Source organism: Argentina silus (assembly GCF_951799395.1).
Source record: "Argentina silus genome assembly, chromosome: 11".
Lineage (NCBI taxonomy): Eukaryota > Metazoa > Chordata > Actinopteri > Argentiniformes > Argentinidae > Argentina > Argentina silus.
Window position 1 is genome coordinate 16,408,423 of NC_139665.1, and position 16,507 is coordinate 16,424,929.

Consider the following 16,507-nt stretch of genomic DNA (forward strand, 5'->3'; position numbering starts at 1 on the left):
TCCACTTTTCAGACTTAGGACACGTTACCATGACTCCATGAACAATGAAGACACAGGGGCAGTAGACCTATTTCCTAGTTAATGATCTGAAATATTATTATTTTTTGTGTGCAGGCTCAGGCTGGTGTCTTGGTGCTCTCCTGCTTCTTGAGAGTGCACTGGTGTTGTTAGCTATACTGTGCATAGGATTATTTGTTTGTGTTTTCTTTGGCTAATCAGGGTCTCAGTATCAGAATGGGAGTGTATCTGACAGGGGAGCTAAATGTGCTGTGATTGACATGGTTAACGGCAGTACTTCAACTCACCAACAGAGGGAGTGAGGGAGACATGTGCCTCTCCACACCTCATAGTTCACCACTGAGCCAACTGCTCATGACTATTCTCCCCCCCTACATCATTACCAGTGTTTATCACAAATATATCACCAAGATCAGAAAAAACACTGCCATTGTAAGTCATGTAGCAAACTGTAGCAAAGTGAGATTAAAAAACACACAGGTTTATTATAATATTTGTCATTTAGCTGACGCTTTTATCCAAAGCGACTTACATTGCAATGAGTGCATTTACATTTACATTTATGGCATTTAGCAGACGCCTTTATCCAAAGCGACTTACAACAAATATATTTGTTTAAGTAAGTGAATCATCTATCCATCAGTCATCATAATATAAAGTAATCAATGCTCAGACCAGGGGCCATAGGCAGTCACAATGCTAGAAGAAGGACATTTTTTCTTTTCTTTTTTTGTGCATACATTTCAGTATATATGGTCCCAGCGGGAATCAAACCCACAACCTAAGTGTTGTTAGCTCCATGCTCTACCAACTGAGCCACAGAGGACCACGATTACCTGCCTTCCAAACTAGGGGGTCATTACAAGGTCCTGGGGTACTTCTTGTGTATCTTGTGTCTTGTTTACACTTAATTCTTTAATGTGACCAGAGATTGTGGCGTATATGACCTACATTAGCGGACAATGTCTTTCCTGTCTCATTATCCGGCCCTTTATGTTCCTGTATGTGTGACACTATTGTTGTCCTGTAGCCCTACATGACCTTCTCATGCTGTTGTGGCACTGGCAGTCAGTTGATGAGAACATGGCCACTAGCATCCCGATGCCATGACATAATTCAATTGACGCTCAGCAGAGAATAAGGCTCATTGACTGCCTTGCTTCCTGCTTCTGATGAAATTCAATTGGGAATTCATAAGAAAGTGTCAGGAAGTTCGGTTGTATCTTCCTTTAAGCATAATTTGTGTTGTCCAGGCTTTCGTTCAAAACAGTCACTTTGATGTCGTTAAATGGTTGCTTGGATGCAGAAAAGTAAAAGCCCCATTGTTTCGATATGTGAACCTTGTAGACCGCTGAACTCATAGGATCAGCTGTAAGACTTTAGCCTTTCCCACAGAGTGTCCTCAGATTGATCTTATTGGCTGGTAAACAAATCTATGTAAATTCCTCTGTGGTTAAAAGCCAGCGATTCCATCAACACTTGGCACCAGCCACTGTCCTGGGCCCGAGAATATAATGCTTCCATTTGTTTTGGGTCACAACAATATCATGCTCTCTTCTTTCAATTCAAGAATAGCCTATATTTTTGCTGCTCTGCAACACGACTCTGTGGTAAAGTCTTATGCAAGCTGATAAACACGTTCCAAATCTCTCCTCTATGGTAGCATGAGGTATCCTATTATGCTCTCTGTCTCAATCCCAGTGGCATATACAGGTTATAACAGTTGTAATAACTCTTATGATTAGAGGCCTTAAGAGAGCCCTACAGTAGCAAACAACCTCTCCTGTATTCACTCCTAGCACTGCTACTGTCATACTAGTGACTATGCGTTTGTTTCTTCCGTGGTGACATATAACAGTTGTAATAACTGTTGTGATAAGAGAAGCCTTCAGAGAATCCTACCACACAACCTCTCCTGTATTCACTCCTAGCACTCGTGATGAAACAGAGAAGATCTTTCTCCCTGTTTGCCTGGTGGTGGGCCCCAGAGGGACACAATGCTTTGTGAAGTAGCAGAATCTCAACTGCCACTTTAGGTGGGTGTCTTGTTCGCTAGATCAACATTCCTCTCGTGGTTCAAGGATATCACCCATGTTTGTGTCCCACAGCTCTCCTCCAAGGCAGCCATTGTTTTCCCTGCGGTCTCTCTCGACCCTCCAACTGTAGGAACAAAGCCAAGAGTCTTCTGGACACAAGGGGGCACAGGCAGTGCAGTCGGCCCACTCTTAACATTCTTGCTCTCTATCTCTGTCAGGTCTGTGGGCGCCGCTCGGAGACCTGCCATTGGGGCGAACAGATGAGCCACTGTGGACATGACATAATGGACAAGCATGTCTCCCTCAGAGTGCTACTAGCGCTCCATTAATAGTGCGGCCAAGACCGTTAAAAACTGTGCTACTATTTAGACTCCATCTAAGCCACATACTATAGTAAGGAGGCACATGTGTATGCAAAGGAATTTCGTCCACCCATGATCAGCATAACTCTATGGGATAGCGTAACTGTGTCAAACTCTGAGAAGCTTCCTTGAGGCTCTTTACTGTTCATGTGGAGGGGTTCCTCCTCCAAATCGTTTGGCCTGGTCAATATGAATTGAATAGTGCCAGTGTGAATGGACTGCTGTTGTTGCAAGCCAACTGTCTGTTCTTCTGATGGAGAGTTGACGCTTTTTTTTAAACCGTGGACAGTTAGCATTGATTGTGTTTGCCACACCTCCAGTTTGTACTTATAGTATGACAATTATGTTTGACATAATTAAAGCATGTCCCTTTGTTTTCTGTTTTAGTATGCCATTATATACCTTGTGTACTTTATATCTGATTGATTTTGTTTCAGTATCATATGGAAGGAAACTGAGTTTTCTTCTTCCAATAGTTCCATCATCACCAGTTGAGATTTGTGTTTTGGGATTCATTTGTTTCCTTCACTATCCTAACCATTCTATTTAGGCTAAACTTCTGATGTTTTAAAGCAACCCTGGAACCCTGTCAAAGTTTTAATCTTTGCTTTTCTGTTGTCTGCAGAGATCTCTGAGTTTGTGGGAAAACTACTAAGTCTGTCAATTAGCTCAGTGAATTCTGTTAAGTCAGTTTTACCTTTGGCCTATCTCTGAGGCTACTCTCTCAATGGTTTCCATTATGAATCGTTTAGCTTTGATAACTGCATTCAATATTGGTATTCACACCATCCCTCACCATGTAAAAACGTTGGTACTGTAAAGTTGTCTCGCTGAAAGTTAACTTTGTGACATTGCTTTCTTTGTTCACCATAAATAAGCACCAAAAACAAAAGGCATCTGTTCCTAAATATTTATATGCTAATGCCTGGGTGTTTTCTACACACAACTTGCTCTGCAACGGGATTGGCCATTTGTCTCATGCAGCCTCTGTGGTCAAAACAACACAACACAAAGTTATACAAACTTTCTAGGATGAAATGGTATATTTCTATAACACAAGAAAAGCAGTACATATATTGAGTGTTATTGTCACAACTGATAAATACATTGAAGTTTCTAATGAATAATGAGTAAATCGGTAGTAGCATTTGGTGTCTGTTCAGATAAAAGGAAATGACACTGTACTGTACTTATTGCAGGGGGGAACACTCTTTCCATGTACAGTACCCTCGCTGACCTGTAACTTTGATCCTGTTTTGATTATTTCACTCAAAACTAGGTTATGTATTTCTTTCCACATGTCTCAACATGGCATGCATTAAGTGTTTCCTTTTCGACAGTCACCTCCATATGGTAAACAGGGCGAATGTATGTCTGTCCTCCTATTTGAATATAATCAATTAAAGTGATATATGGGGTCCATTTGGACAATGCCCTCTTAGTGTCGGAGACTGTTTTGCATGAGGGCCTCAAGTTCAGCCTCATAGATAACCCTTGTTGTCCCTCCGGCCGGGTGAGGCAGATGGGGAGGGAGGGAACAATGGTTGGGCCATGTAGAGGGCGGCCGTGACTGACTCCACGGGCACTGAAGGTTCAAAGAATGCCTGGAGTCAGGCCAGCACCACCATGGATGCCACTGGCCGTGGTCTGGTGCCGCCTTCCCGCACCTGGCCCACGCCCCGCGGCCCGCCTCATCTCCCATGATGCCCTGGGGCATGGAGACAACACCTTCAAAGACTGCCCCTCCACGTCAGATGGGTTAAGAAGTATCCCAGAAGCAAGGCAGGGTGTTAACATAAAAAGAGTTTGGATTGTGTAGAAGGGGACTTCATCCCTGTGTGTGATAGAGATATACAGAGTGGTTGACCCCACCCAAGCTAACCAACCTACACCACCCATGGCCACGGCGAGTACCTCAGGACAAAGTGCCTTTGGGATGGGGAGGAAAAAGAAGAGCCCTGGCCTCATGGACCAGATTGGCAAATTCTTTGGTGGAGACAAAAAGAAAAGGAGCAAGGTGAGTGTCCAGGGTTTCAGATGTTTCATCCCAAACCTTGGTTTTAGTGTATGACTAATCGACATGTAAGGATTCTTCAAATGCATAGAGGTATATGATGTAGGTATATTTTTAATGTTGTTTGATGTGTCTGAGGTCATACAAGAGATTAATTGAAATTTAGAGGGTTAGGGTTAGGGTTAGGGTTACTACTCTATCTTCGATTATAATATGGTAGGTTTGAATCAGGATTGGCCACCTAAAACCAGGTGTCTAATATACAGCCACTGCATAGAAACAGTTCATGATATGTTTGAATTTATGTGATCAGTGTTGGTTTACAACAATATTTGATAGCAAACATAATTTCAAATTGGTTGTTTCTGTGTGAAGCAAACATCCTGTACTGTCTGTGTCACATGGTTTCATGTGGTCCCCTCCTGCTCAGCTAGTCAGTCAAGCTAGTCAAACATCTACAAATAATTCAGACATTCTTTCTCAAAGCCTGCTTTTTCAAACAAAACCAGGGAATAGAGGTAGATAAGAGTGGAGTCATCACGAGTCAGCCTGTTTTATCCTTGGTGTTATGTATGTGTGCACCATAAAGCACATTGAGTTGTATCTCATATGATGTATTAATGATAGGTATGACCTTGTAACTCAGATCCACAGTATGGCAAACAGCTACATTTTCCCATCACAGGAAAACTAAGAGAGTATCCCATCTTATTAACACAGCTGTTGTGAGTTGTGACATACACTGTCAGATATGACAATGGAATACTTTTAGTTGTGGGCTGTCAATTTGTTGTGGGCTGGCTCAACTGCGATTTACATACAGTACACCCACAATGGTGGGTGGAGACCAGAATTAGACAAAAAATGTTGGCATTTGGAGATCATTCAATCTTAGATTGCTTGCCAATATTTGAGGAGTGGACTTATAATGACGTTTAAATTGCCTTGGCAGGATTGCTCTAATCTAATCTTTATGTCTCATATCTAAATCACAATAAATTGTGATATGATTCTTCAATATCTCAGTTTATTGGATATATTTATTGGATATCACTTTACATAAGATTTTCTTTTTGTAAGAGATTTTGAAGTAACACATTGAAGTGCAGTACCCTCATACTACAGTTAAACATTCTCAAAAACTACCTACAGTAATCAATGTTTTGTGCGGGAGGATTTGATTATACAAGCCATTTCTTTGCACTCATCTCTATGCACTGAATTTAATGTCTAATTCCCTTGAGTAAATTATGTACAAAAGGTATTGAAATTAATTAGATGAACTAGAATGAATATTACAGTTTAGAGGGCATAGAGCCTGTTCAGACAGCAGAACAACATTTCTAATCCTAAAATGTAAGATTCCCTAACCCTCTTGAAACAAGGTAACTCCATGAAGGCTTAACAGGTCTTCATAAACCCTTTATAAGACCTAAAAACAGTAGATGCTTCATAAACCATGAATAAGCAGATTCATCCCTTATAAAAGATAGCGTAACAGCTCTTACATCTTCTTCTTTGCGAAACCTTTTTTGTATAAACATGACATGACATTCTCTTATGAATGATTTTGAAGAAAGGTAGGCTTTATAAAGGATTTATAAGGGGCAAATATTTTGTTAAAAAGACCAGTATTTTGTAATGGAGCTGAATGACACCATGAAAAAGCCTGAATCTCACTGACCCTGAACATCCAAGGTCACTGACCTCAGACATGTGTTTGACCTCTATTTATCCCCCTAGGGGTCATTCCGGGGTCACCTGGCCACCTCACCCCAGAAGGCCCAGCACTCCTCTCGCCGTCGTACAGATGAAAATGTTGTAGTGCATTTCTTCAGGAACTTTGTGAGTATTATTATTTTTTTTGCTATTTTGTAATTCTTTTGTTAATATTTTGTTTATATATTGTTGTTTTTTATGTCCCATGCACCAACCTCACCAAGTCAATTTCCTGTATGTGCAAATATACTTGGCCAAATAAAAGAATTCTGATTCTGATTCTGATCTTAGATTGACCACCTCACCACTCCTTGTTTCACATAGTGTAGGGAAACCAGCGGCTATTTATCTATTACAGTGGGTATAAAATATTGTTTTTATTGCTAAATGCATTCTAAAGTTAGATTGGTGATGTGGTAGTATCATATTGAATTCATTATTTAGTCTGTACAAGCTTTTAAGGTTTTTGTTGTTGCAAATCTATGATCTAGTTTCATTATCTGTGGTATTTCTCTTACCTGAAGCGTTGCACTGTGAGAGACTGTATTACCTGAAGTAACATCAGTAGGCTTTTTCTTTTACAAATAAGATTGTTATTGTTAACATTGTAATGCAAATTGGATGAATATACAAGGTTATGACTCACCAACTTCCATTCACCAGTTAACATTGGGTCTCAAAAAGTGCCTGAAATGCTAACGACAGACCACATGTTTTGCTCAGTTCTGTTCCTCATTAGAAAACTGCATGAGTCTTTGATTTCCATATTCAAAACATTGAGTAGAGAACTCACAGTATTTATATATATTATATATAATAATATATATATTATATATATTACATGTATAATTGGCATTTCAAAGGAAAGGACCTCCATCCAGAATATAGATGCATTTAGCAGTCTGATAATGATGTTTTGTGTTGCATTCCTCAGGTGTCCTCTCCGCGTCCCAAGTCCAGGGTGAGTTCCATTTCTGACATATTTGGTTTGTCAATATTGTGGTTGAACATGTGTAGGGTGTCTTCCTTACCCATCACCATCAGTATTTAGAGATATATTTCAGAGCTATATTGTTTCTTCAGGCCTTTGACAAGTAATCTAATCCATCCTCATTTTACAGTGCAAAGAGACAAGATACTGTTGTCTTTATTCTTGGTAAATTTGACATACTTGTCAACTAAGTCAACAAAATGGCATTGAAATATATTACATACAATGCTAATGCTTCTTAACCATAGAATATCATGTCAACTTTCAGCCAGCTTATATCATGGCTTCAAAAAAAAGTACTTCTAATCTAATGCTATCTAATTTACAGTCAATATATGACTTAAATCACTTTCTTTATTGTTTGGGCCTGTTTTGCAGTAGTGCTTTTTAACATGCATATCCAGGTATTGCTCCAGCAGGCCTAAGTGGATCTTCATGATCCTCTCTCTTTCTCTTTCATGTCCAGTGGAGGGACATCTTGGGCTTGGTAGGTCATTAAACTCAGTCCTAAATAAAACACCACCACTGACCTCACAGCTCTCTGTGTGTAACCAGATCACAATGACTCCCTATGAGGAAAGCCTCTAATGTCCTTTTGTAAACAATGTCTGTTATTCTCCGACTCTGACATAACCCGGTCCTCTCCCAATTCTGCTTCCTCCCTCCCCCTTGTGTCGTTTTGTGTCGGAAGACACTTCCACCCCCCATAGAGAAATGGCATGATTAGGTTCAGAGGTTCAGACTTTCTATTTTTGATCAAAAACATAATTTTACACCACATGTTTTCTTCAGTATTCTAACTCTGAAGTGTGAGTTACAATTTCATTCTCTCATGTCCAGCATAAGTCAACACAAAACATTCCTTACAATGTAATCATTCACCAAATTAAAGTTGACAAATATCTAGGGATCAGCTTACTCTGTATCTCAATATGACTTCTGCTTCAATCCAGAGTGGCTCTCTGCTTCTGGATGACTTTGACACTGCTCGACTATTTCTGAACCGCAACCGGTAAAGATGCTCTCTCAGGGATCCCAACAGTTTCCTCCTCTTCCTCTACTTCCTGACTCACTAATCCACCTGTGTTGTGTTTGTGTCTTCTTCATCCACCTCTTCTCATTCGTCCACAGAGTGAGCTGTCTGTGCATTGTTGACAGTGCTGCTCACAAAATGTGTTCCATGTGTTCTGACGTAATGCATGCTTTTGTACTCCATCTTTCCCACCTAAAGGTCGCTGTCATGCATCAGAAATGTGGTCATTTTTCAGCTACCTCTTTTCCTGTCTCATTCATATCATTCCTTTACAGTAACCGATCACTGAATGAAATGATAGGATTTTTGCTAGAAAATAACGTAACATTTCTGTTCATTATATTTATCAAACTTTATTCAAATTGATTTTTGTCAAAGTAGTTCAACAACATCTCAGTGTCCTCTCTCCCTACATCATCCTCCCAGCTGAGCTCAGCGTTACGGTTTCAGGTCCACCAACTTTCCATCAGTGTTTATAATGCATCTTTTCTAGGCAACGTCACCGCGTCCCGAGAGTACGAGGTCGCCCCACAGACGTCGCAGAGACCAAAGCACACTGTCCAGAATCTTCAACCTGGTGAGCTCTCCACACATTTGATACAAGTAGATTTTTGTATACAGTTACAATGTACAATTCAGTTCAGTTCAGTTCAGCTTGGTTTCAGTTTACTTTATTGTCCCAGATGGGAAACTTGGCTTCAGGAGTCAGGAGTCAGGAGTCACAATTAAAAACATACAATATACAAATACAATATACAATTACACAGAACAGAACAATCATGAAGGACATGAATGTATAAATAGTGTAAAGAGTATGTCTGATAAACTTGGTTTCTTGTTTGTGTTCACCTCTCAATACAACAGTGATGATACCCATGCTATCATCAGGGATCAGTGAGTAAGCAGTGTTGTACTGTACCTTGCCATAATGCCAGATTCATCATCCATTTTTGCAATAAGTCACCAAAAGTTGCTAATTATGATGATACCAAACATCATGATACAGTACGCTAACAACAATGTTCATTCCACCAAAGAGTTACTAAAGTCATGAAAAAATAACCTTCTTTTTCGTTTGCATTTTCAGTTACATCTCAGTTGCATTGCACTGTTATATCATTTTTATGTGAACATGTGAAACTCTACCTACCTCATCCCTCTTTCCCTGGGACGTTTGCATTATCTATCTCTGAATCCCATAATATGTAATATTATTTGACAATCACAGAAGTTTTCACAGAAAATGAAAACATAATCAATTAAAACACACTATTGTCTCATGGGGGGAAAAAAACAACTTCAATGCCATTCTCAACTCTAAAGAGACACTCTTTTAGCCATTACAAGCATTGTAATAAATATATTGATTGAATATAATAAATATATTGACAGCTATAATACTGTCTGAATAGATTAATATTTCTTCCTATGGCTGTAGTATGTAATGTTTGAAGCGTCAATCATCTGACATCTTGCTTCGCTCTGTTCACAGGGAGAAACCAAGTCCCGCCCACCCCCCAAACGCTGGAGCACCATCTTCTGAGCTCTCCCCCCATGAGAAACCCACTGATCCACCAGAGAGGGGAAAAGGTGAAGAAGAGAAAGGAGATCTCCATCTGACAGACTCACAACAACCCTCTGCAACCTTAACACACTAATACTGTACCAGTCTCCTTTTGTTTCTAGATAGTGACACAATCTTGGCACCTAATATTTAGCCTGCTGAGATAGGGTTAGGGTTAGCAGCCCAGTATATGCAGTCATTGGGAGTGAGAGCTGTTGTTGGGTACTGTTGTATGTCGAGTCTCGAGTCTCATAGTTTTAGCTTTGAGGGAAAATTGTCCTCTAGATTTGTGTTCATAGGGAATTCATATTATTTTGGAAATGCTACACAATTGTTGTACTGTAGCATCAGGATCAATGGGCTATATTAACACCATGTTGTTCTGATGATGCCCCCCCCCCCTCCCACACACACACACACACACACACACCCGTGGCTTTTAGGAGCACCATTCACACACGCCAGTGCTTTGTTTTGTCTGTCAGTATCTCTGTGAAATCTAGTCTGAGAAAGTGTTTTTGGTTCTTGTTGTTGTTGTACCTGCAATGGTCAAACTTGTCTTGTGAAAAGTATGTTGTCATGAATTGCAGGGCTTTTGTATTTGAAAACGTAATGGGAAACCTACCTACAGTATACAGACTCCAATACTGTACATAATAGCAACTACTCAGTGTTTGGTTTAGTTACTTTATATGTTTTAATTTAGGTATTTAAATCATGAATGTGTACACTATTAAGATATCCAAGCCTATTAAATGCTTAGAACAAAATGCCCTTCCAAAGTGCACTGTTATACTACTGAAAAGTCCTCCACCGGTCTAGCCTCTTATTAGTAATGCATCACTCAAAATAGTTTTACAAGTACTTAACAGATTCTTCAGTGACTAATCTCTATATTTGTGGTTTTAATCCCATTCATGTATTTTTGAAATCGATAGAGGGAAAGTGAGCTTATTGAGTCCAAAAGATGGTCAGATGGTAAGTTGTTTAGAGACTTACAGAGGAATCTGTAAAGAAACTTAAGGGGTGAACGCAAGCATGTAATTCTGCAAATTCTCTCTCAAACTATGTTTCCATTTTATTGTGTGCTTCATTAATTATGTCACCTCCATCATGTGCACATAGGCTATCTACCTGTATGTTTATTGTTATTGTGTGTTGAGTGTAAAAGTATGATTAAAAACCTTTAAAAATCATCACATTTTAGGGTGCTAAATCTAACATACACTTGGTGCTAAAGGTATAAATTGATACATAGAAAACCAGAGTGCTGTGTTTCTGTAGCCATGTTTTGTAATGTGTTCTGCCTAACTTGAAATAAAGATTTTTAAATGGCCAAAGTCCTCTGTTAACATTACACTTATAACATATTGTTGATTCATTATTGATTATTTCTTAATACTGCACAAGAGAAAACCATTTAAACACTTTGAGGGTGGATGTGGTGATTACTCTTAAGTTATAAAGAGTGATTTCAACAAACTTTAAATGTCAAATCCAAAGCTCTCAAAAAAGATGAGTGGTAAGTGACTCAGACTAGGTCTTAATTTAGGTAAAATACTGACTGAATGACAAATAACAGCCTACCTCACATTACAGCGTATCAACACAGTCACTTTTTAAGATCAGAAGCCCTGAAAGCCCTAATTTGAGTAACATTTTGAAAAGGTTACAGCGAACGGTTTTCTAACATAAAACTCCCTTTCAAACATAATTTGCCAAACTAGTAAATCCTGCTCTCAATGAGGTTACAAGGGGGGTGAATACTTATTGACTCAAGGCATTTCAGCTTTTCATTTATAATACATTTTTAAACATTTCCCAAAAATATTTTTGACATTGACATTATGGGGTATTTTGTGTAGATCAGTGTCAAAACATGGCAACAGTAACTCAAATAACTACTCGTTACAACCAAGGTATGCAGAAGACCATCTCTGAACGCACAACACGTTGAACCTTGAAGCAGATGGCCTACAGCAGCAGAAGACCACACTGGGTGCCACTCCTGTCAGCTAAGAACAGGAAACTGAGGCTACAATTCGCACGGGCTCACCAAAATTGGACAATAGAAGATTGGAAAAATGTTGCCTGGTCTGATGAGTCTCAATTTCTGCCTCGACATTCAGATGGTAGGGTCAGAATTTGGCGTAAACAACATGAAAGCATGGATCCATCCTGCCTTATATCAATGGTTCAGGCTGCTGGTGGTGGTGTAATGGTGTGGGGGTTATTTTCTTGGCACACTTTGGGCCCCTTAATACCAATTGAGCATCATTTAAACGCCACAGACTACCTGAGTATTGTTGCTGACCATGTCCATCCCTTTATGACCACAGTGTACCCATCTTCTGATGGCTACTTCCAGCAGGATAACGCGCCAAGTCACGAAGCTCACATCATCTCAAACTGGTTTCTTGAACATGACAATGAGTTCACTGTACTTCAATGGCCTCCAGTCACCAGATCTCAATCAATAGAGCAGCTTTGGGATGTGGTGGAACGGGAGATTCGCATCATGGATGTGCAGCCGACAAATCTGCAGCAACTGTGTGATGCTATCATGTCAATATGGACCAAAATCTCTGAGGAATGTTTCCAGCACCTTGTTAAATGTATGCCACAAAAAATTAAGGCACAAGAATGAACATGATAATGTATTGTTTTAAACAATATCTGTGCAAACAAGATTTTATTGAGACTCAATTACATTCACAACACTCCTCCTCATATAAGTGTACATACACAGGTTCATTTGAATACCCACTCACTGGTGCTCACGTCACAGTTCACAAAATGATTCACATTTAGCAAGTAACAAGTTTGTTCCCTCTTCTGAGATGCCCATTAAAAGACAAAATAAGAGGAGTGATCGTGGTGCACATATGGACCATAAACAGCATAATTTACAGCATCATGAGCCTAGAGTAAATTCAAGTGTGCTGAGCCTTTCATCCCACCCAGACATATTCCCTCAAATACCTGAGGCGCGCTTGATTTAGCTTTCTGGGTACAATAAAACCCATAAAATCAATAAAACCTACAATAAATCAACGCACCCCAACAAACACACCCAAAGTATTTAAAATACTTTTGGACCCAGGTCTGACTCCATCAGTTTCCCTCTCTCCATGAACAGCATAATTTACCATGACCAGCTTCATTTAGCATCATGACCCTAACCATCTTTTACTCCCAAAAAAAAGGTGCTGTTGGCCATGCATACAGACAGTTCCTCTCACTCAGCTGTTAGCTAAACCTCTCACTGGCCTCCTCCTTAAAGCCATGACTAACCAGCGTCCTCGGTTCAGAGTGTGTTCCCAAATCATTCCCTGTGTCCCCAGACACACCCGATAACAACCCACTCATCCCGCCTTCCACCTCCCCATGAAAGTCCACCTGCTCCACTTTCACCTGCCCTCCCTCAGAGAGAAACCCCTCCCCCTCATCAAATCCGTAGTTGTACCCGTCTTCCACATCGGCGGCCGCTGCGTTGCCTCTGTCGGCGGTGGATCCGTCGTAGCTGACAGCCAGCCTCTCACAGCGAGCCTGGTGTCTCAGGAAGCTGTCCCTCCAGATCACCTTCTTCCCACAGTGGCCGCACTCGTAGGGCCGCAGGCCGCCGTGGGTCTTCAGATGCTTGGTCAGGTGGTGCTTCATCTTGAAGGACTTGGCGCAGACGGGACAGGTGAAGGGACGCAGGTTGAGGTGCTGCATCTTCACGTGGCGGTCACGCATGCTCTTCAGGGTGTAGGCTTTCCCGCAGTGGCAGAAGTGCACCTTGCCTGTATAAGGGGCCCCGGCCAGAGAGAGGGAGGAGGACGAGGAGGGGATGGGGGGTGAGGAGGAGGAAGGGGGTAACGGGGCAGGGGATGGGGGAGATAGGTGGCGGCTGGAGGTGGGGGCTGGGGCACCACCACCACCACCCTGCCCCAGGTTGGCGGAGTGCCAGTTCAATTCTGGGGCCCCCAGGTTAAACTCACTGTCAACAGGAGAGGCAGGCACCAGGGGCCTCTGGGAAACCTGTCCCGTGCCATCTTCAATCTCATCGTAGGTGTCCCCACCAAAGGCCCCGTCCGCAAACCGACTGAAGTCCACTTCTTCCTCCTCCTCTTCCTCATCTTCATCCTCTCCATTGTGCGGCCTAGCTCCTTGCTGAGACCAGGGACTGGCCTGCCATGGCATCCGAGTGGAAAGTGGAGGGCCTGGGCAGGAAGGGCCAGGAATCACCACCTCTTCTTCAACAGTCATGTCTGAGCCTCTGCCCAGCTTTCTCTCTTCTTTCTTCAACAACTCCTCTGAACTCACTTTTCTCTCTGGCTGAACTCCTTGGTGCCCACTGGTGTGGAAATCTCCTGAAGAAATAGAAACACAAAATGTACAAAGAACATATCAGTCAGAGAGGCAAAAGATTGTATCTAAACCCCAGGGAGATACATAGAGATGTATGAACAAAATCTAAACAGAGATTATCTACCCAGGAAAATCTTCGTTCTTGTCTCACATTTCACTCTACAGAACTTACCGGAGTGTCCTGTCCGCTCTGACCTGGCCCTCTTCTCCTCCTCCACCTCTTCTCCCATTCCTTCATCTGCTTCAATCCCTCTTTCATTCCTTCTCTTCTCCTGAAGCTCTCCTCCAAAGCCCTCTCCATTCTCCCCACTACCTCTATCCCTGCCATGCAGCTTCTCTGTGGTGGGTGGCACCCCCCTTTGACGAAGTCTGGCTCTCAGTCTTGAAGCTTCGCCAGGAAACCCACCACCACCACCACCACCACCTTGCCTGATCATATGACTATGGTCCTGTCCTCTCCCATCATGACCAAAGGGGCTGGCTTTGCTGTTGCTGGACATCCACACCTCCTCACAGCTGGAGTAGTCGCTCTCTCCACCAGGGTTAGAGTCCAGCTGGGAGTCAGCCAGGTGCTGAGCTGGCATGGACATAGACGTAGACATGGGTGCCTGGGAGGGGGGCCGGGGGCGGCCCCATCTGGGGAACTGCTGAGGCCTTCTCCATGTGGCCAAGGGGGGCAAGGCATTCTGCTCCTGCCCATAGGGTCTTCTCTCCTTCCCTTTGCCCTCCCTCTCCATGTAGAGGCAGTCAGAGCTGCTCGGGGACTGTTGCCTGGAGGAGGTGCCGTGGTGTGTGGCTATAGCAGCAGCCTCCCCAAGGTTGCCTTCTACTGGGGGTCGGGGCCTCTTCAAGATCTCTGTGCACTTGTCCACAATGTGCCACATCTGAAGGAAGCTGGCCACGGTCACGTAGTTGACAATGTCATCAAGCACGATGCTTAGCTGGCCTGTGTACGCTGAGCTCAGGACACTCTCGAAGGCCACCGGGTCCATGACAGAGGGTAGAGACACGGTTGTCACGTTCTTCAGAAGCACCTTGGGAGAGAGAGTGACAGATTGGTCTTTCAGTTGGACTTTGGCATTGAATCTAGAAACAATGTAGAATAGGTGTTCACATGAGAGAGAGAGAAAAAAACAGACTCTGCTCCACACTCTCACAAGCAACAACACTGACTGAACAACATCCAGACAGGTTCTTGAACATGCTATATGATATATCTTTCTCTTGTGCACATTTGGTACACAGGTATGATACACACACAGACACACCTGGTCGTGAAAGTAGGGTGAGGATGCAGCCAGCACACAGCGGTGCGCCCTGAACACCTGCCCTTGCACTTGGATGGAGAGGTCGCAGAGCCTGCCCTCCTCCCGCTGTCGGTTCAGGCTATCCAACACTGCCGCACGTACACTAGGAAAGCACACTTGCACCACCGAGCCAGCAGAGGCGCTAGGGCCGCTGCCAATAATACAGCCCTGTTCCATGAAGCCTAGAATTTAAGAGAAAGAAAATGTTCACAGGTTTAGCATGACAAGCCAGCTAGCAGTTAGCTTAGCTAGCGGAAGGTAGACTTCTTTCAGGAAAAAGTACGCACGCGTTATGCAATATATAACATATTAACTAGATATATTTGTAACCATCAAAAAGCTGCATTCAGCAGCACATATAACTTACCGCACGACTAGTGGTCAGATTAGAGCTAAATGAAGGAAGTTAGCAAGCTAGCTAGCTAGGTATGAGGGTTCTCACTTCACAGCGAGAGCCACTGCATATGCTATTACCAGTTTTACATCAATTTACAAATGATCCCATTCGAAATTCTTCAAAATTAGAGCCGTATTCAGCAACAGGACATTTCTGCGACGTTGCGTAGTCGCCCTTTCCTTCTCGTTTTGAAACGTACAAAATGACTCGACAGTTCCATCACCCATGACATGTCGAGTGGTGGGGTGTGAAAAGTTGGGCGGGGGTGCAAGCTTGCCTAGCCTACACTGTTGCGTATAACTGGCTGATATAAAAATCTTAACATATCATGTATCTGTTTTTCTGTCCATCTCCTGATGCCCCAAATAGCCCCATACTTTAGAACTATGTATAATAATCATTTTTGAGAAATTAGCTTCCTTAAGAAGTCAAAAGCACTTGTGCTAGCCAGTTATATGCTGAAGACAGACATGGCAAAAATAAATAGTGCACACCTGTGCCAGGCTACCAGGTACTGTTGGTGCCAGGCAGCCTGTGGTGTTTATAAGGACATAGCAGGGATTGCACCTGGTAGGCGGCAAGTGAGGTTTTATAAATGTTTTTGGCTTTTGATAATAATCAGATAACAAAGGCCCACCCTGGCCTGTAGCCTACATTGCAGGATTAATCCTAGGATGATCATGATGTTTTCAAAGTGATTCAGATGTGTGTGT

At 42.3% G+C, this 16,507-nt stretch overlaps 2 protein-coding genes across 3 annotated transcripts; one reads left to right on the forward strand and one right to left on the reverse strand.

Moving 5' to 3' along the window:
- The first annotated feature begins 4,192 nt into the window (after positions 1 to 4,192).
- On the forward strand, positions 4,193 to 11,068 carry LOC310812541 (myelin basic protein-like). Its single transcript, XM_083681160.1, has 6 exons — positions 4,193 to 4,433; positions 6,174 to 6,275; positions 7,084 to 7,110; positions 7,607 to 7,627; positions 8,667 to 8,750; positions 9,666 to 11,068. Exons 1-6 carry the CDS (start codon positions 4,314 to 4,316, stop codon positions 9,714 to 9,716), a joined length of 405 nt encoding a protein of 134 aa, XP_083537286.1. The 5' UTR covers positions 4,193 to 4,313; the 3' UTR covers positions 9,717 to 11,068.
- Positions 11,069 to 12,421: 1,353 nt separating this feature from the next.
- Positions 12,422 to 16,136, reverse strand: zbtb22a (zinc finger and BTB domain containing 22a). Of its 2 annotated transcripts, XM_083680332.1 has the most exons (4): positions 15,765 to 16,134; positions 15,359 to 15,579; positions 14,263 to 15,124; positions 12,422 to 14,092 (listed from the first exon to the last, which is right to left on the reverse strand). In XM_083680332.1, the coding sequence occupies exons 2-4, from the start codon at positions 15,572 to 15,574 to the stop codon at positions 12,987 to 12,989; spliced, it is 2,184 nt and encodes a 727-aa protein (XP_083536458.1). In that variant the 5' UTR covers positions 15,575 to 15,579; positions 15,765 to 16,134; the 3' UTR covers positions 12,422 to 12,986. The 2 variants fall into 2 exon arrangements, with proteins under 2 accessions (XP_083536458.1, XP_083536459.1); XM_083680333.1 differs by having other exon boundaries at positions 14,263 to 15,579; positions 15,765 to 16,136.
- Between the last annotated feature and the right edge of the window lie 371 nt (positions 16,137 to 16,507).